The sequence below is a fragment of the Nesoenas mayeri genome (assembly GCF_963082525.1).
Source record: "Nesoenas mayeri genome assembly, chromosome: 1".
In the NCBI taxonomy this organism is placed as follows: Eukaryota; Metazoa; Chordata; class Aves; order Columbiformes; family Columbidae; genus Nesoenas; species Nesoenas mayeri.
Window position 1 is genome coordinate 1,858,083 of NC_137541.1, and position 24,495 is coordinate 1,882,577.

At 49.2% G+C, this 24,495-nt stretch overlaps 2 protein-coding genes across 2 annotated transcripts; both read right to left on the reverse strand.

Annotated features, from left to right (window-relative positions):
- Nucleotides 1–512: 512 nt before the first annotated feature.
- On the reverse strand, nucleotides 513–5,464 carry LOC308049955 (uncharacterized protein; the record flags this gene model as incomplete). Its single annotated transcript, XM_080359854.1, has 19 exons — nucleotides 513–586; nucleotides 956–1,064; nucleotides 1,334–1,412; nucleotides 1,699–1,793; nucleotides 1,999–2,147; nucleotides 2,241–2,353; nucleotides 2,575–2,612; nucleotides 2,751–2,869; nucleotides 2,961–3,060; nucleotides 3,256–3,439; nucleotides 3,519–3,660; nucleotides 3,754–3,856; nucleotides 3,942–4,127; nucleotides 4,278–4,415; nucleotides 4,506–4,573; nucleotides 4,694–4,810; nucleotides 4,900–5,008; nucleotides 5,102–5,223; nucleotides 5,305–5,464. The coding sequence occupies 19 exons, from the start codon at nucleotides 5,462–5,464 to the stop codon at nucleotides 513–515; spliced, it is 2,205 nt and encodes a 734-aa protein (XP_080215980.1).
- A 3,130-nt stretch (nucleotides 5,465–8,594) lies between these two features.
- Nucleotides 8,595–22,341, reverse strand: TMEM209 (transmembrane protein 209). Its single transcript, XM_080357544.1, has 15 exons — nucleotides 22,246–22,341; nucleotides 20,030–20,169; nucleotides 19,860–19,918; nucleotides 18,979–19,110; nucleotides 17,718–17,956; nucleotides 17,182–17,386; nucleotides 16,387–16,562; nucleotides 15,648–15,719; nucleotides 14,596–14,692; nucleotides 12,648–12,773; nucleotides 12,115–12,212; nucleotides 10,467–10,581; nucleotides 10,268–10,365; nucleotides 9,765–9,838; nucleotides 8,595–9,685 (listed from the first exon to the last, which is right to left on the reverse strand). The coding sequence occupies exons 2-15, from the start codon at nucleotides 20,164–20,166 to the stop codon at nucleotides 9,631–9,633; spliced, it is 1,683 nt and encodes a 560-aa protein (XP_080213670.1). The 5' UTR covers nucleotides 20,167–20,169; nucleotides 22,246–22,341; the 3' UTR covers nucleotides 8,595–9,630.
- Between the last annotated feature and the right edge of the window lie 2,154 nt (nucleotides 22,342–24,495).

Sequence of the window (24,495 nt, forward strand, 5' to 3'; positions counted from 1 at the left end):
GGCCCAGAAAGGTGACCAAAGGTTCATTGAAGGAGAAACAAGCTTGTTTCTGATTTGTACAAAACTGTTTTAATGACAAAACAGCTGCAAAATACTCTTGGTGCATTTCTAGTACCATCAAGAAGCTCTTTGAGATCCCCAGGGTCACCCACTGCCTGGAAGCACAAGAGCTTCTCAGGCACCTTCTCCCAGTGCAGCACATCCCCAGGGAGGGGTCTGTCGTGAAGAACACACTGAAACCCCTTCCAGACCCTCCACTAAGGACAATTTTCCTTCCAACCACACACCTGTGGGCTGGAAATACCTCCACAAAGTGCTCTGGCCTTGAGGCTCCTTCTTGGTTCAGGTGGCCACCACCCTTCCCATCACTGAAGCCCCGTTGCCATTCCAAGGAGCTTCAACAAACGGTGTTTTCAGCCTGGAACCAGCCTGGCTGAGTCCCTGAGACACCAGATAACACCTCAACAGGCACCAAACCCAACTCAAAGGTTGGAGAAACCAGAATTGGAACCTCAGCAACCACTGGGCGACGGGGCGAAGAAGTACACAGCCAGGAGGATGAAGTAGACCATCACCAGCACCGTGCCTAGGGCAGACAGAGCAGGTTGGAGAGGGTTACTCCTTGGAGAACGGGGAAAAGTTGCTTTTAAGACCTTCTGGTGCGGTCTGGACCAGCTCACCATAGAGGACTTGCAAGGTCCTCTGCAAAATCTCACTCAAGATGGGTTCAAAATTCCCTCTTGAGGATGGAAAGGGAGCAATCCCTTGGGTGGCATCTCCAGCACCTCCAAGATGGTCAACCAACACCTCAGAATTGCTCAAGCCACCACAACATCAAGAGTTGCGGGAAGCAAATGACCCCAGGGCTGTCACCAGGAGACCCCCCACCCACTCCATTAGCAGAGGGAAGGTGGGGACACCAAGTCTCACAGCAGCCCCACGGGTGAGCAGTCACCTTGGAAGTAGTCACATTTGCCATCCATGAAGATGTAGTTCATGAGCACCACGCTGAACATGCTGGCGTAGACGTGGAGGTCGCTGAAGACAAGCGTGAAGTTGGTCGGCTGCAAGGTAGAGAAGATTTGGGATTTATGGCCAAGCAAAGACAACCCTCCACCAACTGAGGTTGTGGGCTTGCATGTCACCCCTTGAACCCCCATGGCCACAGGTCCCCGGGGCTGGGGACAGCATCACCCAAGGGAGGAGACATCTGACCCCACTTTGCCCTGTACTGAGCAGAGAAGACCCGGAATGGTGGCTGTGCCCTTGGAGTGTTGCGTGTCCCTAGCCGTGCTGGGGGCGGTCACCCAGGGGCTGTCCTGGGTCTACTCACGTAGAAGATGGTGAAGAGCACCAGGATGGGGATCTGGAGCATGCAGACCTGGACGGCGATGCAGTTCCCAATCTCAATGCTGGGGAGGACAGAGGGACATCAGAGCTGGCATGTGCCAGGTCTCCAGCAGCCCGTGGGTTGAGAACAAACCAAACCCGGGGAACCAAACAATGGAGCCCAACCTGGTTCTGGTCCCATTTCTTGGGTGGCTTTAAGTTCTCTCAAGGACAAGCTGGCAAGGATGTGTCCCACCAGTGCCATGGAGCTGGGCAGCCCATCACTAGCACCAAGACACAGCTATGGGATGGGGACAGAGACCAAGCTGGAGGAGGACACCCCAAAACTCATCCTTCAAGCCATCTCACCTCAAGCTCAAGTTGTTCTGCAGCGCGAACTGGATGCCGTTGACAATCTCTGGCAGCTCCGGGACCATCGCCAGCACGGTGACACCAATGAAGTACTGCAGGGAAGAGGGGACATCAGCAGATGTGTGGACCACATCCCACCCTGGGCAACGCACAGCTCCTCAATGCATCACAGCATCTGTCTCCCAAGCTTTTGAGGCTCAGCCCTGCAGCCAGGTCAGGTTCCCATCCCTGGAGGACACATCTTGGTCCCCATGGCCACGCAACCTGGGTCACCACCATCCCTGTCCCCACACTCACCTGTGAGATGGTGGAGTTGGTGAGGATGGGGCTGATGTGCTCCGTGGCCAGGTCAGCACAGGCCGACATGCAGAGGGTGGAGAGGAGCAGGATGACCAGGGCCCGCCAGCGAGACCAGTGGACCACAGCGCTGTGGTGGTGGCCGGGCACTGGGGGAAGAGCAGAGACATGATGGGACACCCCAGGGATATGAGAAGAGCCAGCCCTGCAGCAAGGACATCCCACAATTTGGGGACACTCACTGTGACAGTCGCTGATGTGGATGTCATAGATGTGCGAGTGAGTTTTCAGGGTGAAGAAGAGGCCGATGAGGTAGGCAGCGGGGAGCAGGAGGGACACGGTGTACACCAGGGGTCTGTGGGACACAGGTGACACATTTAGTGCCACCAAGGTCTGGCATGGAGACCCCAGTGGGGTTCCCTGCACCATCTATTGATGGAGGAGATGGGGGCACGGGATTGGGGCCCTTCATAGCGGTGAAGAGGGGACCTGGGAGGGACACAGGGCCACAACACAGCCTGGGAGGTGCCACCACACTATGGGGACAGCCCTGTCCCCACCCCAGCTGACACTCACTGGACGTGGCTGTAGTAGAGGGTGCCGTTGTTGTCCATCTGCAGAGAGAGAACCTGTCAACGGGGATGCAGGGGTCAAGGGACAGCCCCAATGCCACCAGCAAGAGCAGGAGCCAGGTGGGCTCGGAGCATCCCCGACCCCAAATGCCAACAGTTGGGGTCCGTGTCCCCACTCACCAGGTCAAAGTGACAGTTGTGGCAGAGGTAGTGGCCCAGCGGGTTCTGGGTGACATTGTGGCACTCGCCACACACCAGCTTCCCATACACCTTGGAGAAGAGCGTCGGGGCAAAGACACCTGTGGGGATGGAGGGACAGGGGGTGGGTACCCAGGCTGGTGGGACCCCCCCACACACACAGAGCTGGGGACACCCCTGTCCCCAACTCACCTCCCACGGAGAGGAAGAGCAGGGCCGAGCTGACGCCCGCCGAGCGGCTGTTGAACCGTTGCTCCTGGTGCCGGATGCCCCCGATCACCATGCACAGACCCTGGGGGATGGACAATCAGAGAAGAGTTGGGGTTGGAAGGGACCTTCAAAGGTCATCTAGTCCAACACCCAAAAAAGGGGAGAGAAGGGGCGCAGAGGGCAACTCATCCTCCCAAAAATCTCCATCAGCACTTGGCTTGCAGCGTCCTCCCAGCTCTCTGCAGAGACCGGGTGCTCTTGTGCCACCGTGGCTCACCGGGACAAAGAGGACGCAGCCCACCAGCGTCCCCGTCAACGCCGACTTGACGATCTCGGCGTAGCAGTGGTTGCCCTCGCGGGAGCCCTTGATGAGCGCCGTGATGTAGAAGGTGAGCTCCGTGATGGAGCCGAACGTGGCGTTCACCACCGCTCCCACCGCAAAGTTGCTCTGGGCTGAGATGCTGGAGGAGAAGGAGGGTGTGAGCAGGGCTGGCACATGTCCCCAACTTGCCACCAAGTGTCCTCCTTGTCACCGCTCACCTGGCGATGGCCATCCCAATGTAGTAGGAGAGGGGCATGATGGAGAGCAAGGCCAATGTGAACTTGACAGGGGAGCTGGTCAGGTGGTTGTGACTGTCCACATAACCCAGCACCAGTGTCACCAGCACCAGCGGCAGCAGGTCTGGGGTGGCCAGTCAAGGAGATGACTGAGGTGGGGTGGGATTTGGGGTCAGCGCCCCCCACCCCACTCCCCTCCAACCCAACAAAAGGATACTGACAGCAAAGACATTGATGCCATCCACGGCATATTTGTAGTAGTAAGGGTTGAGGGCACGGTAGCAGCAGAGAATCACCTCCCCCTCCAGCGGGACCTCCGTCTGCAGAGGGACAAGTGGGTGACGCTGCTCCAAGCACCCCCCCCCACCCCAAAAACCACCCTCAGCCCCCCCCGGAGACACCCACCATCCTCAGACGCCGGACGAGCACCCGCTTGGGGGGCAGCAGCAGGACACGGGTGACGGCGCGGGCACTCAGCTTGGCCACGGGAATGAGGACGACCAGGAGCCACGCGGTGACACACGCCAGCCCGTGGGCCAGCGCCAGCACCGGGTAACCCAGGCACAGCCACGCCGCGGTGCCAGCATGCCGCTGCCAATGGGTGCTCACCTTTAGGGTTTGCCCACCCCAAAACACCCACTGCGGGGGAGCGGAGGCACCCGTGGGTGCCATCCCCACCACAACGGGTGTGCCCGTGCCTGGGGAAGGGGAGGGTGACACCGTGGCCAGCATGGGGCTCACCCAGTATCCGGTGTTAATGCAGCACCGCAGATGCCAGCGCCGCGGCACACGGCCACCGAGCAGGGCTGAGCTCTCCCCTGCGCCGCTCGCGTCCCCGCCGCTCTCCGACGTACCCAGCACCTGGTGGGATTTGGGGACCTGGGAGACATGGGGGGGCATGTTAGGGTGTGGCAATGGGACACCCCAGTTTATCCCCAAGTGGGGTCTGAATTCGGGGCGCACCGTTACCTCCACTTTCTGGATCACTTTGCCAAAGGGCCAGAGGAAATAGCTGGCCAGGTCCCAGCAGAGCCGCCCTGCGGGGACACAAGTGTCAGCGCTGTTGGGGACACAAGTGTCCCCTCCAGCTACAGGGGATCCAGGAGACCCACAGCACCCCCAGTCCTTTGCATGAGGGTCCCAAACTTGTGACTGACCATAAGGAGCCCCCACAACGGTGACAAACATCACAGCAGCCACGAGGATGTAGAGGACCGAGAGCCACCAGCCAAAGAGCAGGAGGTAGAGGACGTTCCCAAACGTCACTGTGGACCCTGCGGGAGAGGAGGGGTGCGGTCATTGTCACCTGCACCACCCCAAATCCACGCTGCCACCACACAGGGGTGTCCCCAAGGTCACCCACCTCCAGGACCCCGGATGACATTGAGGTCAGAGTAGAGCTCCTTGACAATCTCCGATCGGTCCTCCCAGGGCCGCGCCGTCACGTGGCTCTTCCATTTCTTGAAGCCAAACTGCACAGAAACGTTATTTTTGGGGTGAGAAAACTCACTAGAACCCCCCAGGAGCACCCATGGGTGCCCCCACCCCATGCCACAGCCACCCACCTTGTAGTTGTTGGAGAGCTTGTTGGCCTCCACAGCATTTTCGGCTGTCAGGGTGGTTTTCAGCACGCAGCTCTCGCAGACCTCCTCTGAGTGCTGCTGGCAGCAGGACGGAGGGGACACGGCTGCAGGAGAGATGGGGGTGACACAGTGTACAGGACCCTCCCCCCGGAATGCTGCGCCCAGCCCGTCCCTGGCAAACCTACCTGGGGGGACATGGGGACAGTACAGGTGGCAGCCCAGGTCACCCTGCAGGTTGTTGATGGCAGCACAGTGCCGGTCGCAGAGGGAGCCGCGGCGGGGGCCGTCAATGTCACCCTGGGGCTCGGTGGCCTTGGGGACATCTGTTGGGGAGACTGGGGTCATGCTGGGGCTGCATCCTGCCCGGGGTCAGCACCACAGGACACCCATGTGCTGCTGTACTGGGGGGACACCCTGGCCCCCAAAGCCCACAGGGGACACACAGAGCACCTGCGGGGGAGCCCCAGTGTGATGCTCAGGAGGGGGGACCCCCTGGTGCCCGGGATGTGGGGGGACACCCCCAGTGTCCAGCGTGATACTCAAGAGGGGGGACCCCCTGGTGCCCAGGATGTTGGGGGACACCCCCAATGTCCAGCATGATGCTCAGGAGGGGGGACCCCCCAGTGCCTGGGATGTGAGGGACACCCCCAGTGTCCAGCGTGATGCTCAGGAGGGAGGACCCTTGGTGCCCAGGATATGGGGGGATACCCCCAGCGCCCAGTGTGATGCTCAGGAGGGGGGACCCCCTGGTGCCTGGGGGTGACACCCCAGTACCCAATATGATACTTAGGAAGAGGTACCCCCAGTACCAGAGGAAGCAGGAACACCCTAGTGCCCAGTGTTATATTTGGAATGGGGGGACATCCTGGTGCCCAGAATGGGGAGGGGGACAGACAAATGGGGAGGGGGACAGACAAATGGGGAGGGGGACAGACAAATGGGGAGGGGGACAGACAAATGGGGAGGGGGACAGACAAATGGGGAGGGGGACAGACAAATGGGGAGGGGGACAGACACCACAGTGCCCTCTATACTGCTCAGGAAGGGGAAACCCCCCCTACCCAGAACAGTGGGACCCCCCGCACAGCGCCTGGGGTGACGCTCAGGTGGGGGCTGACACCCCTGGTATCCACAATATGGGGGACCGCCCCAGTATCGTGGTTAGGAGGGGGGACTCTCTGGTGCCTAGGATACAGGGACCCCTCAGCTCACCGGGCGCGTCCTGCGAGCAGCAGCAGCGGCGGCGGCGGCCGGACTCACCCTCGCCGGTCATAGTGGGGGCAGCGGCGGTTCCGGGGGCGGCGGTGCCGGTGCGGCCCGACCCGCCGGTATTTAACGGGCGGGGACGGGCATGCGCGGGGCCCCCCCGGGAGCCGCCCCCTCCCCATTGCTCCACGGGACCGACCCGCCTCCGCCGGGGGTGGGATGTGCGGGGGACGCGGGGGGCGTGGGCATGCGGGGTGTGCGAGGCTGGGCTGCGTGGGAACGGGGGGATGTGGTATATTGGGGTGCACAGGAACCGGGGTGCGTGATGTATAGGGGTGCACAGAGACGAGGATGCACAAGTATTGCGGGGTCCGTGGGGATCAGGGTGCGTGGGAATGGGGTTGTGCGGGGATGTGGGGTGCATGGCCCTGAGGTGCGTGGGAACGGGGGGGTGTGGTATATTGTTGTGCACAGGAAACAGGGTGTGCAATATATGGGGATGCATAGGGATCCGGGGTGCGTGGGGATGTGGGGCGCACGGGGCTGGGGTGTGTCAGAACGTAGGGGGGTGGTTTATTGGGGTGCACAAGAACCGGGGTGCACGGTGTATGGGGGATGCACGGGGATGGGGATGCACAGGTATCTGGGGTGCATGGGAACAGGGATGCACGATGTATGGGGGTGCACAGAGATGTGGGGTGCGTGGGGATGTGGGGTGTGTGAGACTGGGGTGCGTGGGAATGGGGGAGTGGTATATTGGGGTGCACAGGACCAGGGTGTGTGATGTATGGGGGTGCACAGGGATGGGTATGCACAGGGATCCAGGGTGCACGGGGATTTGGGGTGCGTGGCCCTGGGGTGTGCAGGAACGGGAGGGGGTGGTATATTGGGGTGCACAAGAACTAGAGTGCATGGTGTATGGGGGATGCCCAGGTATCGGGTGTGTGGGAACAGGGGTGCACAGGGACCAGGGTGTGCGATGTATGGGGGTGCACGGAGACAGGGATGCACAGCTATGCGGGGTGCATGGGAATCGAGGGGGTGTGGTATATCAAGATGCGCAAGGAGCAGGGTGTGCAATGTATGGGGGTGCACAGGGACCAGGCTGCGAGATGTATGGGGGTGCATGGGGATCTGGTGTGTGTGGGGATCGGGGTGCATGGGGATGTGGGGTGCGTGGGGACAGGGGGTTGTGGTATATCGGGGTGCACAAGGACCAGGGTGCACGGTGTATGGGTGTGCACAGAAACCATGGTGCACAGTGTGTGAGGGTACAGAATTTGGGTACGCAGGAATGTGGGGTGACAGGGCTCTGTGCTGGGAGTGGGGTGCAGGGGGAGCTGGGTGTGCGGTGTGTTGGGGTGCAGAGAGACCTGGGTGCATGAGAATCTGGGGTGCTCAGGGAGCCAGGTGCACCATGTATTGGGGTACACAACAAATTGGGGTGCACAGGGATTGAGGTGCATGATATATTGATGTATACAATGTATTGGGGTGCAGAGGGAGCAGGATGCAGAGTTATTGGGGTGCGCAACATATTGGGCGCACAGGGACTGGGGTGCACGGTATATTGAAGTGCACAATGTATTGGGGTGCAGAGGGAGCGGGGGACACTGTATTGGGGTACAATGTATTGGAGTAGACAGGGAACAGGGTACATGGTGTACTGGGGTGCACAGGAAATGTGGTGCATGGTATATTGGGGTGCACAACAAATCGGGGTGCAGAGGGACCAGGGTGCACAGTGTATTGGGGTGCACAATGTACTGGGGTGCACAGGGAGCTGGGTTTATTTGGGTACACAATATATTGGGGTGCAGAGGGACTGCGGCACAGTCTATTGGGGTACATCATGTATTGGGGTGCACAGGGACCAGGGTTCATGGTATTTTATTTATCGGGGTGCACAGGGACCCTGGTGCCCCCAGGGGTGCTCTGTGGGATTGGCTTTTCTCAATAAACACCCATTTTTGGGTCAAAACAAGAGTGTTTCTGTGCTTGAAGCGTCTTTAGCACTTGAGTGCGATGGAGCTCGCGGAGTGAAAGGACACAGGGAGAGCCCCGCTCTGCAAGACTCGCGGTCAAGCTCAGTTAAACCCGGTTCTTGCACATCCCTCCCTGGCACATCCATGGGTTTAGTGACACTGAACCCAGGCAAAAAACCAACCATCCAAACAAGCGTTTTGTGACAAAACAAACTCATTTAATCTGGGAATCAAAGGAGCTGTTTTGTCACCTCGTGCCTCCCCGGGGGGGACGGAGTCGCCAGAAACGGTTATTTCACACCAAAAAAAAGAGATAAAACCGAGCGCCCCCGGCCTGAGCACGGCACAAATTCTTTTCCCTCCCATCGATGCATGCAGTAAAAAAATAGGTTCATTATATCACAAATATATCACAAAACACTCGGTGTTCTTGTACCCGGTTACAACCTGGTATAATTCTCACACCTCCTATGTTTGTGGTTTACAACAGGGGGACGGTTTGTCACCAAGACGCAGCGTGGGGACAAGTGACATCCTCATCTTCAGCACCTCAGGGTTTAGGGATTTTTACCCTCCTTTAAAAAAAATAACTCTACATGTGCTTCTAAACCCCTTATTTGTCACAATTTACAGCAGATGTTCCCCCCTCCATCGCAAGATTGACAAAAGGGGATGGAATTCATATTTTGTTCGAAAAAATAAGAATAAAGGAATAAAAATACGAATTAAAATCATATTTGCTGAAACCGGCGAATCAAAGGTGGTTTTCTCTTCCCTTCCCACCTGTAGCACGGACCCCAACACATCCAGCGGGGCAGAAAATCCCATTATGCCAAGAGCAAGGGATCAAAAAAAATCACCTTTTTCTTGTTATATGTAATAAAATGAACCAAAATTAGTCCAAACTTTTAAACTTGGCTTTTCTCGTGCTTATCTGGAATTTCTTGGGTCCTGAATTTGGCCAAATTGTTGTATTTTCCCACTTGCGGCTGGGCCCTCAAACACACTTGGAGTTTAGTCCTGAGATTAGTTAAGCTCAGTTAAGTGGTGATGACACCAATGGATTTGTAGAACAGAAAAAGGCTTTTTAAAACCAAGATTTGTCCGAGTGAGGAGCCGGAAGGAGAAAACCCACCCGGTGTTCATAAGTTGGAGCTTTTTGGCAAAGAAACATTAAATATCACCATAAAAACCGCGCGGGAATTACAAGCGCTTCACGTTGGCCCACAAAGCGGAGCTTAAATTATCCCCTCTTGTAGTAAATTCATGTTTAACGTAACACAACGCAACGATGCAGCTCAGTTTGTCCCGCTGGAGAGGTTATTCTCCAAAAATCCAGAGCACGTTGACTCCCGACAAACCGAGATTGACGCGTCTGCGAAAATAAAGCGATTTTAATGGCGTTCGCGCCGTGGTGGTTTCAGTTTGAAAAGCTCAGAATTTCGGGTACTTACCCCAGCATCCCGGATTCTTTGGTCTTTATGATGTACAGGAACATGAGCAAGGTGTGGAACATGTTGTTTCTGCCCTGAATCCATAGGAAAAAAGAACAGTTTCAAAATCAAACAGCAATATTTTGGGTAGAATACAGCAAGATATCGTGAAATAGCATTTACATGGCGGGTTATTCTCAAAAGCAGAACTTTTCCCCTTGAATTCCTACATAAGCTCCGGCCTTAGGGGGTGACACCGCACATCAGGGCGTTTTATTTTAAATATTTATTATTTTAAAATAAGTTGTCAGAATATTATTTAAATAAACAGCCAGAAAATAAAGAAGAGGACCCTCCTGGCTACGTATGTATGTATTTTAAATAGATACTAAAGCTGTTTAGTAGCAATCAAGTCGCGGTCAAAGATCAAATTAATGGTTATTATGTGTAAATAGTCAAGAAATGTGGTTAGTTCCCAAAAATAGAATGAAAAACTGATGATTTTGCAGCAGCAGGAGCAGAACCTTGGGCAGGTTGTAGACGTGGCGCTGGTAGATCAGCTCGTAATGGGGCGGGTTGATGCTGCTCTGGTAGATGCAAAAGACGTTTTCGTTTGAAGTGTCTGTGGAGAAAATAATTACAAATAATTAAAAAAATTAAAACATTTCCAAAGCACTGATGGGATCCAAAAGGTGAAGAGCAGCAAAATTTGAGGGTCGGTACCTGGTTTATCCGGCGTCTGCAGGAAGTGTTGGGATGTGAAGGTTTTGCCGTCGGGATATTTGGGGTGAGGCGGCAGCCTGGAGTCGAGATAAGTGCAGAAAACGTGCATGATGATCTGGGGAAAGAAAAACTCACCTTAGTTTTGCGCCCTTCAAAACCTAGCAGCTTTTTGGTGTAATCTCAGATGGTATTTGATAGTCTGTGCTCACAACATTGACTTAAGCCCTTTAAATTTAGGACCCGGAGGCAGTTTAAGACCAGAAACCGCCCAGTTTTAGCGTTGAGTTCTGGGCTAGTGGTGAGGATTTGGCTGAGAAGCGCAAGTGAAATCAAGCGATGGTTTTGCAGACATTAAATTTATGGAGCAAATTTCTACTTTCTCCTCAAAAAAAGGGAAATAAAAACCACCCTAAAAATCTGAGCTGGCCAAGAGTCTTATTCATTCCATTTTGAAATCAAGTCCTAGAACAAACACCCAAAAAACCACAGCACAACCTATGTGTGTTTTAACCTTTTGTGGAGATATTTTACCCCCAAATTTGCTGTAATCTGATCATTTCTATGTTCTTGATATGCAGCATGATCTGGTTTGGAGGCAAAATAAAAGGTTTATGGGGCTAAATGCCAAAAGCCTCAAGTTTGGGAGATGCACCTTGGAAATCACAGCGGTGCGACTAAAACAATGCTAAATTGTATAGCTATTTTTTAATTGCCTTGAGCAAGTTAACGTCAAAAGTTCATGTTTATATTAATCTTTTATATGAGAAATTTATTCTTAGAATTCTTAAAAGCTGGTTTGGATTAAAAAAAAATTAATTCCAGGCTGTCTCATGACCTTTAAAGATTTTGGAGCCGCTCACCCTATCGAGATACTAAGAGCTGCTTCGCAGCCACAAAATACTATATATTTCATAATAAAATAATATATATTTAAGAACGAAATAATAATATTTAATCACCTTCGCAAATAGAAAAAATCAAATCCTGTTTCAAGACTGATTTTGTGCAATTTCAGCTTCCAAGCAACTGAATCTCAGCTTTGTCAGCAAAGTTGTGAAGCTCTGACGTTCAGATTTTTAGTCTCTCAAGTAACCAAAAATCTATTTACAGGGGGGAAAAAACCAATAATTCAACCTACTTTCAGATACATAATTCAGCTGAAGACTCACACTGGAAAGCCTGAATTGTTCTATGGTCTTCCTTTTAATTATTTTAATTACTTCACATGAATTTTCAAGTCGTCATACGCACCAAGGCGCTGATTCTCCTGCCCTTTCAGATCAAGCATCACGAGTCTTCTCTCAAGCAACAGCTTCAGATTTCTCACAAAATATGAAATTAAACAGCAGTTCTGCTGCTCAATCTGCATTTTCCCCTCTATAGTTATGGGACAGATGTTTCAGAGGAGTCTAAGTAAAAGCCCAGCCTAAGACTAAGATACACAACTGCATTTTTGTCATCTACGCAACATCTGATCCCGTTCACCTTATTCCTCACCAACTAGAGCGGGATTATCTGTGTAAGGGATGCAAAGATGATTTTACTGCGCTCCTCAAAAGACTTTATTATTATTATTTCCCCTTCCAAAATCTCCACCAAAAGCAAACCCGCTTTAAGCTGTCGTATCGGGACGTCTTTGAAATCTTACAGAGGAGTCGGTGGGCAAGTCGGTGTCCCACTTGCGGCCTTTGAAATCGCCTCCTCTGTTCCATCGGAACGAACTCATGCATCCTCCCTGAGACAGCTCTGAAAGCAACAAGATTTATTCTTATTTATCATTTTTTAGTATTTCTGGGGCTAGGAGTGGTATTTTATGCTGGTTTCAGGGGCTTCACGCACATACAAAACAGGAGAAATTCAACTAATGAAATGCTTGTAAAAATATTAATACGGGGAGGTAAATTGACAAGGTAATTTCTATTTGTAGTTAATAAAGGGATTCAATCCAGCGCTTTGCACCTCAAGCACGCAGAAAATGGGAAATAAGGCTCTTAAAAACATTCCCAAAGTTACAGCCATCACTACAAAAAGGGAAAGATATGAAGAAACGTCTCTCTAAGCAGCTCTTACCCTGCCACGACCCTTCAAACGTCTCCACTGAAGGAACATCCGACGCCACCAACATTTGACTTCGGTAACAGAAGCGTTTTAAAATCACAACAGTGACACCACACCACGTACCTTTGATCCTTTCCACCAAATACTCCTGGTTTGGTGTGAGATCCAAATACTGCACGATAGCGTTGAGGGTTGGAATGAGCGGAGCTTTAACGAGCGCTGCCTGCTTCAGACTGCTGATGCTGGCTTCTGCAACACAACGAGAGCGGCGCAGGTCACCATGAGCTCTCCTTTTTGGCGCACCGTTCAAAGTCCTAAAATATTTCATATTTAGCCTTTCTCCAAGGCTTTCAACACAGTTTCCCATGGGAAACGGGTGTGTTATGGTCTAGGTAAGTTGTTTCTGCGGTGGGTGGGGAACTGGGTGACAGGAACCAAGAGGGTGGTGGCAAATGGCTCCTTTTCCAACTGGCAACTTGTCATATCCCCCAGGGATCAATATTGGGCCCAACACTGTTTAACATCTTCATGAGTGATCTGGGTGATGGGATCAAGCGTACCGGGATGAAGTTTGCTGATAATACCTGGCAGGATGACCGGGAGAGGCTGGGAGAATTGGGCTAAAAAGAACCTTATGAAGTTCAGCACCATGTTCTTAGAATCACAGAACAGTTTGGGTTGAAAGGATCTTCAAAGCTCAACCAGTCCAAGCCCTGTCATGCAGGGACATCTTCACCAGCTCAGGTTGCTCAGAGCCCCGTCCAGCCTGGCCTGGGATGTCTCCAGGGATGGTTCATCCACCACCTTTCTGGCCAACCTGGGTCAGGCTCTCTCTACCCTCAGCATATTTCTTCCTCATGTCTGGCCTGAATTTCCCCTCTTTTAGTTTAAAACCATCCCCCCTTGTCCTGTTGTAACACGCCCTGCTCAAAAGTCTCTTGCAATATTGAAAATGTTTGTTCTGATATCTAAAGGGTGGCTACAAACAAGACGACGAGTCCCTTTGTACAAGGAGTCTCATGGAAAAGATGAGGGGCAATGAGCACAAGTTACTCCTGGGGAGATAATGATTTAGCACAAGAGGGAAATTCAGGAGAAAAATCGGCCATTGGAATAATTTCCCCAGGGAAGTGGTAGATTCCCCAACATTGGCCACGTTTCAGGTTCAGCTGGACAGGGTGCTGCGCCAGCTTGTTTAGACCAGGCTTGTGTCAAGAAAGGTTGGACCAGATGATCCTTGAAGTCCCTTCCAACCTGGGATTTGATGATTCTATGAACATGTGACACTGCCCCAACCACTCATTGCAATTCCAATGAAATAAAGGTCTGCTTTACATCCCAGAATATAAAAGCTACAAGGAACCACTCTGAAGAGTAATGAGGTGCAGATGATGCCAGCACTGATCAGTTTTTCTACAGGCATCACAACAGATGAAGTGCTTGAGGAGACACCAACAACAAACAGCCCCGCAAAAGGTGGATTTAGAATTGCAGAATCATATGAATTTAATTTAAATGCAGCATATCAAATGCACTTCTTAGTTAAGGACATATAAATTTGAAGCAACAAGAAGAGCATGGCCTTCAGATTTGTATCATGTCATGAAAAAGAGAACTCCAGTACATCAGAGTTAAAACAACATAGTTCTTTCAGAAAGTGGCTGATTTTAAGGGCAATTGTGGAAAAGCACAATAGCATTGGAGACAGTGAGACTTCATGGGGAGACACTGAGAATTTATAGCACATTTATCTCGGAAACGTTTTACGACAGTAACCAATGATAATTTGAGCCCGTAATTCCCCAGCAATAAGTTTAAGAGGAAAAAAAAGAGCTTGATGACTTTTCTACGAGACAAGCATCAGTGTGACTTCAATATTTCCACAAGTCTTATGAAGAACCTTTCCAGCTTCATGAAACGCATGACATGGAATAAAGACCACACCAATACCAAGCAGAAATGGAACAAGAATATTTAACACGTCATTTATTTTAGCACCCATCCAACACCCCAGCTAGAGAGCGGCTCTCCATTAACCACCACCAGGAACCCCAAAATTGCCTCATCTTACCTCCAATCTGCAGTTCCGGACACCCCATTCTTCTCAGCTGAGTGCTCACAGACTCGATCTCTTGGACAAGCGGCACTAGAATCGTCTCATTAATCCACTAAGGAAAGAAAAAGGTGAAAATTCAAGAAGTCAGAATGAACAAATTTAAAAAATAAACCCTAGCCCTTAGCTTATATCCTTCTAATCATCACTGTTACAATCACAAAGCAGCTTAATAACAGAAACACTGAAGCCAACCAAGGAGGAAAGTAATTCAATTAGAATACCAAGTTAGGCAGAGTTTAAATGACTCTTTAATACCTTCTAAAAGGCCAGAAAATTAAGTAAAGGAATCAGGAAAGCAAATCTCTAGAAAGTATCAGATAAAGCTTTTCTGAACAACGTGAAAAGCGGTATTATGGAGCACAGCTCTACAACCATCCAGATAATTTATACTTTGATGGGTCCGCTCCCTCTTACATTTGTTTCAGGAAATCAAGGAGCTGATAAACCCAACGTGTGGGATTTGTATGAGAGGATTTGGGAACTGAGGCAAACTGACCCTGGGTTTAGGAACAGATGTCCAGGAATCTGGTATGGATCTCGTACAGATCTTTGCTTTTCACCAACCTTAATACTTTAAAAAACAATCCCAAAACAAAACACACAAGCAAAACTACATACTTGATGGATGCTATGATTGAAGTGGCAATTAAAAGTTAGATTTACTGATTGTTTTGCCATTGTGTGCAAATAAGTCTCCTCTGCCACAGCAATTCCTATTGATAACATCAAGGCTTTTCTTTTTGCTTTTTATTTATGCTGCTCAGGACTGTCAGAAAGAGTCAAGCTTTGGGTTGGAGTTTTCAGCGCTTTGAGCCCAGCCGAATGAGTTTGAAATGCCACAGAAACATCAATTTAGTGACCTGAGCTGCAAAAGAATAACCAAATCTTGTCATTTCCAACAGCGCAACTCTTCCCCCGCTCCACCGGCACACACAGGACACAAAGGTGCTTTTCCCTTCACTTGTGCTTGTTTCAAAAAACAGGTAAATCCTAAAAATGGAACTTACATTTCTGAACTTCGCGGTCCAGGAATCCATGTGATCAAGGAGCTGTCGGTTCATTGTCACCCGTGCCCAAACCTATGGAAAGGACAATATTAAATACATATAAGAACTTCACAAAATACCAAGCTCTATGACAATTTCTGCTACTGACTACAGCACATAATTCAAATTTCATTTTTCCCCCAAAATTCTTATCTATCTGTATCATTTGACTTTGACAGCAGCTTCACATATGACACTCCCACCCTCTATTCATGCTAAAATCATCTTGCATGAGCCCAAACTCAGTTTTCAGCTCTTTGCTCTATTAGGATAAAATTTGTCTGAATTGTAGATTGATTTAAGAAGAATTTGAATGGGAAACTTTATTATAGGAAATAAAGAAAATTGGTATAATTTAATTCAAGCTGCATGGATTGTATTCCTTTGCATTAGACTTCTTTATGCTTTATACCCTTCAGCCCTTCCACTGGGCTAAACGCAGATGAATTTCAAGTCAATTTTTATATCACAAATGTATTTTATCCAGAGTACACCTTGCTCTCCAAGGGAGAAACCATTTTCCAACTAAAATTTAGAATTTGCAAAGTCAATTTAAAGTGAAGCTGTATGGAGATGGTTAAATGCTGAGGGATTTCTCCCCCTCCAGCATTTTTGATACAGCTCAAATCCAAACCTTTGCATGAAACTGTGTATTTAGAGGCCTGTTTCTCCCTCTTGACCAGGTTCCTGCTGAATTTACCTCTTCTGCGGCCTGTTTTGAGCTCAGATCAGCTTCGTCCTTGTGTGCCGATGGCGCCTGGGACCTGCATGCCAGCTGATACTGGAATTTCCTCAGCATCTGTGCATAGTCTGTCATGGAACGGCTGTAATTCCAAAATGTTGGGCTGCTGGAAGGAGAGCTGGAATCTGAACTTCCTGAAACGACCCAATCATTAAACACTCATGTCATTATTGCCAAGTCATTCTGGAAGCAACAGTACAGGCAATATTCAGTATATTAAGGCTTTAATAAGAGACACGAGCACAAACTGTCACTAATATGTACACTGAAGTCAATCTGCATAAATACAGATTTCACCCTTGATTGTCCCCACACAGGAAAAAAAACGCCTGTGGGTAATTCACCCCTTTTATCTAAAATGCCTTCTCCACAAGATACTCCTCTCACCAAGGTGGTAAAGTCCGTCATCTTGTCATGGTCAACAAACGCCACCGAAAGAATCGATCAGCACACATTCCAATAGGCTGCAACAGCGGCATATATCCTATCCAAAGCAATCATTTGGAGGAAAACTTCCTGAAGCTCCTAAGCCAGAACGATGACACTCTGCCTCACATCCTAATTACTCAGTAGACGATCAAACTGTTTCGCAGCCACCTTTCCCAAGATCACAAGTGACTACTACAAAAGACTTCTGTCTATTTATGAATATGCTGGAATCCTTTGCGACTTTTCTCATCCTCAAAAGTCAACCTCAAATAAAATCAACGCCTTTTCCTTATCAAGCTTTTCTGATCGAACCTGTTTATTTACCTAGTTGAACTCTGTGCTGTTTCTCTTCTTCATTTCGAAGGAAGGTGTCCAGGGACTTGAGGTCTGTCATATAATCTTCTTTGCCAGTAGGAGAATTATACAGAATGGGTGAGGAGCGGTACCGAGACCTCAGCCCGCCGCTTTCCACCGCTCCGATGCTCGCGGGGTACGGTGAGCCGCCAGGAGAGGGGCTGAAGCTGGAAACCTTGAGTGAATAAAGACAAATGGTTGTGTCGTATGAGGAAGACAGAATTGCACCTTGGTTTGTAAACAACATGAATATAAAAGACTCTTGTTTGAGGTTTGGGTTGATTTGGTATTTTTCTTTTTTTGCATTTATATTTTAGTTTCTTTCAAAGCAGCCACTCTAAAAAAAGCATTAAGTGACACTAGGGGAAAAAGGATGAATTATATGACAAATTTACATTTACTTTGCAAGAGGAACGAACACAAATATAGAACTTTGCTCATCTTCGATGGAATCTGGCACAACACACGGATCAAGCTGTACCCTTGAGAGCTGTCTTGGTCATTACCTTATTGTAACTGCTGCCTGGTGAATAAGTTACTGCGCCGCTGTAAGAAGCGTTGTTGCTCGACAGAGCTTGGAGCTGAGGGCTGTACCCTGTGATACAACCGGTAGTAAACTTTGGACTGGCGCTGGGGGAGCGGGACGGGCTGTAACTCAGCACACTTTGACCCTGGATGGGAGGAGAAGCTGTCGAAGACGGGACTTTCTTTGCTGCCAGCTCACGTGGTGGAGTCGTTTGTACAGCTGCAATAACGGAAAATAGAATTAATGTTACGGATGCGGCAGCATCAAACTTTCCTCCTCCTTTTAAAGGTGCAACAGAACAGGTATACAATGTTATCTGAAGGTGATTTTATGCAGATGCTAGAAGGGACACTAGAAAAATCTGACCCCGACAGATTTGAGTCAGAAAACTGACAGAAAAAAAGAAAAGACTGAGACATGTGGCCACAACTCAACACAAATGTACAGCTTCAGATTTCAGTTAAATGTTACCAGGCACCTCACATAACCAGGACAGCTTCTTTAACTTGTTTCATAAGCTACTTCCCTACTTCATGCATCTTTAGTATATTGAATGTCTTAATTTATTTGTGCAAATAAACATAGGAGATCCCTGAACTTCAGTGATACAGCATCATTCCCATCTGCTCCCCATTCTCTAGGGGCAGACTAGCAGGGTGAAAAACTACCATGTTCCCATTTTGCTTTTGGTTTATGTACCTTGTCAGGTTCTGGTGTATTTTAGAACTTTGCTTTGATGTTCTAATGCTTCCTGAGGCGACTGCGCTCTGGGCTGTCATCTTCCAACCTCACATGAAGGTTTGGCTGTCCCTCTGATTTGCTTCTTGATACCCAGCGTGATACTAGCAGGGTATCAAAATGAAATATAAACCTGCACTCTCTGCCTTGCTCCTAGTCCCATGTATAGGTTACAAATTCCTTGTCGAACCTCTAAACATTCAAGCTTTTCCCTGTCCTTCAGCAGCCGCTTGTTGTTTTTCACTGTGTTTCACCTCCACTTCTCCCCACAAACACTCCTCAAATTACTATTTGATGTTGTGAATTTTATAGAATCATAGAATCATTTGGGTTAGAAAACACCTTTAAGGTTTAAGCTGCAGGTAATTTAGTGCATCGCTCATGTCAGACAAGATAATTCAGAACTCACTTTACTAACAAATCCCGCACTTGAGAAAGATATCATCTCGAAACAAAAAAAATAACCAAAAAATAAGATTGCCAGGGATATTTAAGACACTCACCTGCATTCCGCAGCCCCAGCAGGGTCTGCTGGCCGGGACTCATCACCAAGCTTGTTGGTGCCACTGTGTATTTGAAGTACCTCCAGAAATCAAATAAGGCGTTCAGGCTGAACAGAGACGCAAGCGCAAGTTCTAGAAGAAACACAGAAGTTGTTACCACAGCTTGAGCATGAGGAATAAGAAAAGGATATTATTTGCAAAAAACAGGTGGATGCTCATTAAAAACAGGTCACTATTAGTGCCACCAGTACGTACCAATTTGGGCAAGTATCTAAGATTTCTTCACTTTCTTATGCAATTGGAGAGAATTTTCCTTGCTATGTTGAGATTAATTCATATTGCCAAAAATTATTTTTTTAAATGGTTATTTTCCAAAATGGACACAAACTACTGAAGTTTCACAATATTTCTCAACCATTATTTCCCATCAATTCATCTATCACTCATCTCATGATTTTTCTCTCCCCCTTGTTCCTTTTCACCCCCTGTTTGATACAGCTTAAGAGTCTACTCATCTGAAACAAACTTTAATTATTGTGAAATACCACTTTAATTATTGTGAAATGCCATCCACACCCACAGTACAATAGAGTAGTAAAATCTGCAGCGTTCGCCTAAGCCCTACTCCACATGTTAAATAGATTTAATGCACTGAGAATTTCTTCATGCCCTTTCACGATATATTGAAGAAAGTTGTTAACACTTCTCACTAAAAAGGATGAAATTCCAACAGTTTCGAGAGAGACAACAAAAATCAAAACAGTGTTCCTTTACATTTAAAACAGAAAAGAAGTTCACTTAAAAGTGACCCCCCCCCAGCAATAAAATTGACAAGTTAAAAAAGAATCCCTAAAATTAATTGAAACATTGCAGCAACTCACCAATATACCAGAGCGGCCAGTATGTGATGTTGTAATATGAGCTTATGAGTTTTCCAGTCCTGAAAAGAAAAACAAGTTATAATTTTGTAACAATTGAGTCCCTGGAAATATTTAGGGATCAACAAAGTAGATGTTTTGCTTGTTTGAACCAGATGTAACAAGGAACATACATTTCAGTATAGATCATGCCTGCAACAGACACATTCAGGAGTCCCCAGGCCAAGACCACTTTCCGGGCTTCAGTCTCCTTCCTCATCTTGATGGTCCTGTCGATGAGGGAAGTCGCTGGGCTATGTTCTGGGGTCATTGTCTGTAGTAACCAATACAGATAAAACACCAAATCTGTCAAATTTTATATGGTAAGATTCTCAGTTGGCATAAGAGTAAAGACAAAAAGAAGTCATTCAAAACAAACTATGTAAATGGGCTTTACCTTTAGCCTGCATCATGTTTAATGTATTAAAAAAAAACCAAGCAGATTATTTTTACTGGTAAAAATAGGTAATATTTCTTTGATGAACTCTGCTGTCAGCACTGTCATTATTGAGGAACAATTACTCCAGCAAGATGCAAATGAGAGGACAGAGAGATGTTTCAACCTCATTTTTGAAAAAGAACATCCTTCAGAAGCACAAGGCAAAGCTCCTGCCTCCCCAGGCAAAGGAAGCCAGAGGAAGAAAAGGCCCTGCACATCTCTGCAGGTTTTTATTTAAAATCAATGCTCGTTTCAGTAGGTAACAGAGTATTTTCAGACTGTGCAGCCACCTCTTGTAGGCTCAATACATCTCAATACTCTCTGCACACATTGCTGCCTTTACGCCCAGTAACACCTTACATGAAATAAATGATCTTGGTGACTTTTTCTGCTAGTCCTGTCACCAAAATACGCTACCATTCCTTCCTACCACTCCCTTAAAAACTTGTCACGTAATTCTTCACTACATGAGAACACAAATAATTTACTTTTGGGGGGACACAAACTGTACATTACAACCTAAAAACAATATACTCAAAAAGATAAAACCTAAATCACATTGCCTGTTTCTTACTGGTATCATGATTCAAGGGTGAAATCGGGATTACTGGAAGAATTATACAAAACTCAGTTCCCTAGTGCTCTTTTTGGACAGGTTTTTCATACAGTTTGAGCCCTGAGGTTTTCCTTTCCCCACTGACAAAGGCAGCAGCCCCATGCAGAGATCCTCTCCCATTCTATTTATTGAGAAGGGTTGGGTGTGGGGGCTTCACCTCCAGATTGAAATATGTCCTCTCATACAGCCTGCCCTCTTCTACTAAGACATAGTAATGAGGAAAGGCCTCACTTTGACAATCCATAAGGCACTGAGGTCCCCACACTTCCACTTGCCCCAAACCCCCCAGCTCCCTGTGTCCAAAATCTCACAGCACCACAGAATGGTTGGAGCTGGAAGGGACCTCTGAAGATCATCCAGCCCAAACCACCTGCTAACGCAGCGTCACTGGAGCAGATCACACAGGATTGTGTCCAGGCAGGTTTGAATGTCTGCAGAGAAGGAGACTCCACAACCCCTTGGGCAGCCTGGGCCAGGCTCTGCCACCCTCACTGGGAAGAAGTTTCTTCTCATATTTAAATGGAACCTCCTGTGTTCCAGTTTGCACCCCCTACCCCTTGTCCTATTGCTGGCTGTCACCGAACCTGGCTCCATCCTCTTGACACTCACCCTTTACATATTTATAACCATTAATGAAGTCCCCCCTCAGTGTCCTCTTGTCCAGCTCCAGAGCCCCAGCTCCCTCAGCCTTTCCTCACACGGGAGATGCTCCACTCCCTGCAGCATCTTTGTCGCCCTGCGCTGGACTCTCTGCAGCAGTTCCCTGTCCTGCTGGAACTGAGGGGCCACAACTGGACACAAGATTCCAGGTGTGGTCTCCCCAGGGCAGAGCAGAGGGGCAGGAGAACCTCTCTGACCTACTGACCACCCCCTTCTGACCCACCCCAGGTCCCATTGGCTTCCTGGCCACAAGGGCCCAGTGCTGGCTCATGGTCACCCTGCTGTCCCCAGGACCCCCATTTCACTGCTCTCCAACAGGTCATTCCCCAACTTATACTGGAACCTGAGGTTGTTCCTGCCCAGATATAAGACCCCACACGGGCAGCTCCACAGCCCGCACCCCATCACACAGAAAAGAACCGACATGGGTCCCCCACCCTGACCGCTGTCACACGGAGGAGGCCCCGCCATCTCCCCAAGTCCTGATCCATCACCCAGAAGCGGCCCCACAGCCCTGTCACACACGGGTGACCCTGCGCCCCCTGGACCCACTCAGGGCAGCCTCTCCTCAGAGCCCCCCACCCCTACCGTGCTGGCCCGAGGAGCCGGGGGTGCTGGGGGGACAGTCACAGTACCTGCCGCAGGTCTGAGGGCCGGCAGACGCAAGGTGACACACAATTCCCGTCAGAGAGGGCAGGAGTCCCCCCCTTTTCCCGCCCGGTGGGGGTCACACAGCACAGCGATCCCCTCACACACGCGGCCCAAGCCGGCCGCAACGTCTGCGCCTGCGCGAGCGCCGCGACGACGTCACCGCGTACGGCGGGAGGCGGGGCCTGTTGCTATGGGGACAGCGCTCGTTGCCGTGTTTTGGCGGGAAGGGGCGTGTGAGGCGGGCGCCGCGGCCGCCATGTTGGCCGCGCTGTGGGAGGTGCGAAGAAGGAGGGGGTGGGCGGGAGTTGTAGTCGTTACCGCTTAAAAGAATTAATTTAATGAAATATAACGAAGGCAAGTGTATAGTCTTGCATCTGGGTAGGAACAACCGCAGGTTCCAGTGTAAATTGGAGAGCAGCGTAGGGGAAAGGGACCTGGGGGTCCTGGGGACAGCAGGGTGACCATGAGCCAGCACTGGGCCCTTGTGGCCAGGAAGCCAATGGGACCTGGGGTGGGTTAGAAGGGGGTGGTCAGTAGGTCAGAGAGGTTCTCCTGCCCCTCTGCTCTGCCCTGGGGAGACCACACCTGGAATCTTGTGTCCAGTTGTGGCCCCTCAGTTCCAGCAGGACAGGGAACTGCTGCAGAGAGTCCAGCGCAGCCACCCAGATGCTGCAGGGAGTGGAGCATCTCCCGTGTGAGGAAAGGCTGAGGGAGCTGGGGCTCTGGAGCTGGACAAGAGGACGCTGAGGGGTGACCTCATTCATGGGGATCAATATCTAAAGGGTGAGTGTCAGGAGGATGGAGCCAGGCTCTTCTGGGTGACAGCCAGCAATAGGACAAGGGGCAGGGAGTGCAAACTGGAACACAGGAGGTTCCACTTAAATATGAGAAGAAACTTGTTCCTGGTGAGGGTGGCAGAGCCTGGCCCAGGCTGCCCAGGGGGTTGTGGAGTCTCCTTCTGTGCAGACATTCCAACCCGCCTGGACACCTTCCTGTGTAACCTCATCTGGGTGTTCCTGCTCCATGGGGGGATTGCACTGGGTGAGCTTTCCAGGGCCCTTCCAACCCCTGACATTCTGTGATCTTGTCAGCAATTGCTAATTTAAGGAGATGTGAATTTGTAGAATGAAGGGCAATAGGCACAGACTGAAACACAGGAGTGAAGAGAAGCTCCCAAATTAGTGTACACTGTGATTAAGTTACAAAAGACGTGCCCATCTTTGACTGATTGACATGATAAATATAGATGTATATCAACATTTTCAAAAATTGTGATGCATATGTAGTAATTATGTGAATATAAGCAACTCAAGAGCATCCAGTCTTTGGAGTGAAATGAAGAAATAAACTTAACAGCAGAGTCAATTAAACTGTTAAGCGACATTCTTTATCGATGTTGGGGAACACTGGGATCATCCTCTATAAGTGCTCCAGTAACTGTATGCTCTTGTGTTGCTTATATTCATATAATTATTACATATGCATCACAATTTTTGAAAATTTTGGCATACGATACATCCATACTAAGAAATAATTGATGATGCTAGTTATAATTGTTTAGTTTCTTACTTACAATACATCTATTAATTATTAAATATATACTAAGCACTTTGCTTCTAAACAATGTATTACTTAATATTCTGTCTCCCTCTTGTCATGCAGAAGGATCTAAAACTTAAAAATATCCCCTCGTTTTGCAGGTGGTCAGAAAGCATTTATCTCATGCCAGTTGGTTAACGATGGGTACGTCTTTTGTAACTTAATCACTGTATACATTAATTTGGCAGTTTCTCTTCAGGAGCACTTGTGGAGGATGATCCCCAGAGCACCCCAGTGCTGACAAAATAATGAATGTCACTTAACAGTATCGTTGACTCTGCTCTTAAGTTTATTTCTTCGTTTCAGGAGATTCCATCTAAACATGAGGAGAAACTTCTTCCCTTTGAGGTGCCAGAGCCTGGCCCAGGCTGCCCAGAGAGGTTGTGGAGTCTCCTTCTCTGGAGACATTCAAACTCGCCTGGACATGATCCTGTGTGATCTGCTCTGGTGACCCTGTGTTAGCAGGTGGGTTGGACTGGATGATCTCCAGAGGTCTCTTCCGACCCAAACCATCCTACAATTCTCTGTAAATTCTGTCAGTAATTGCTAACCTAAAGATATTTAAATCCTGTCAGCAATTACTAACCCAAAGATATATAAATCAGTGGACCACTTTGGGGTCTGTCCACTCCATT

Bases quoted from the DNA above. Each gene is read 5' to 3' on its own strand.
- TMEM209 (XM_080357544.1), bottom strand. From the start codon at position 20,166: ATGACCCCAGAACATAGCCCAGCGACTTCCCTCATCGACAGGACCATC. The intron at 17,387-17,717 runs GTAATGACCAAG...TATTCACTCAAG, and splicing joins CAGGCAGCAGTTACAATAAG to GTTTCCAGCTTCAGCCCCTC. The intron at 10,366-10,466 runs GTACCGACCCTC...TTTTCTCCACAG, and splicing joins GCAGACGCCGGATAAACCAG to ACACTTCAAACGAAAACGTC.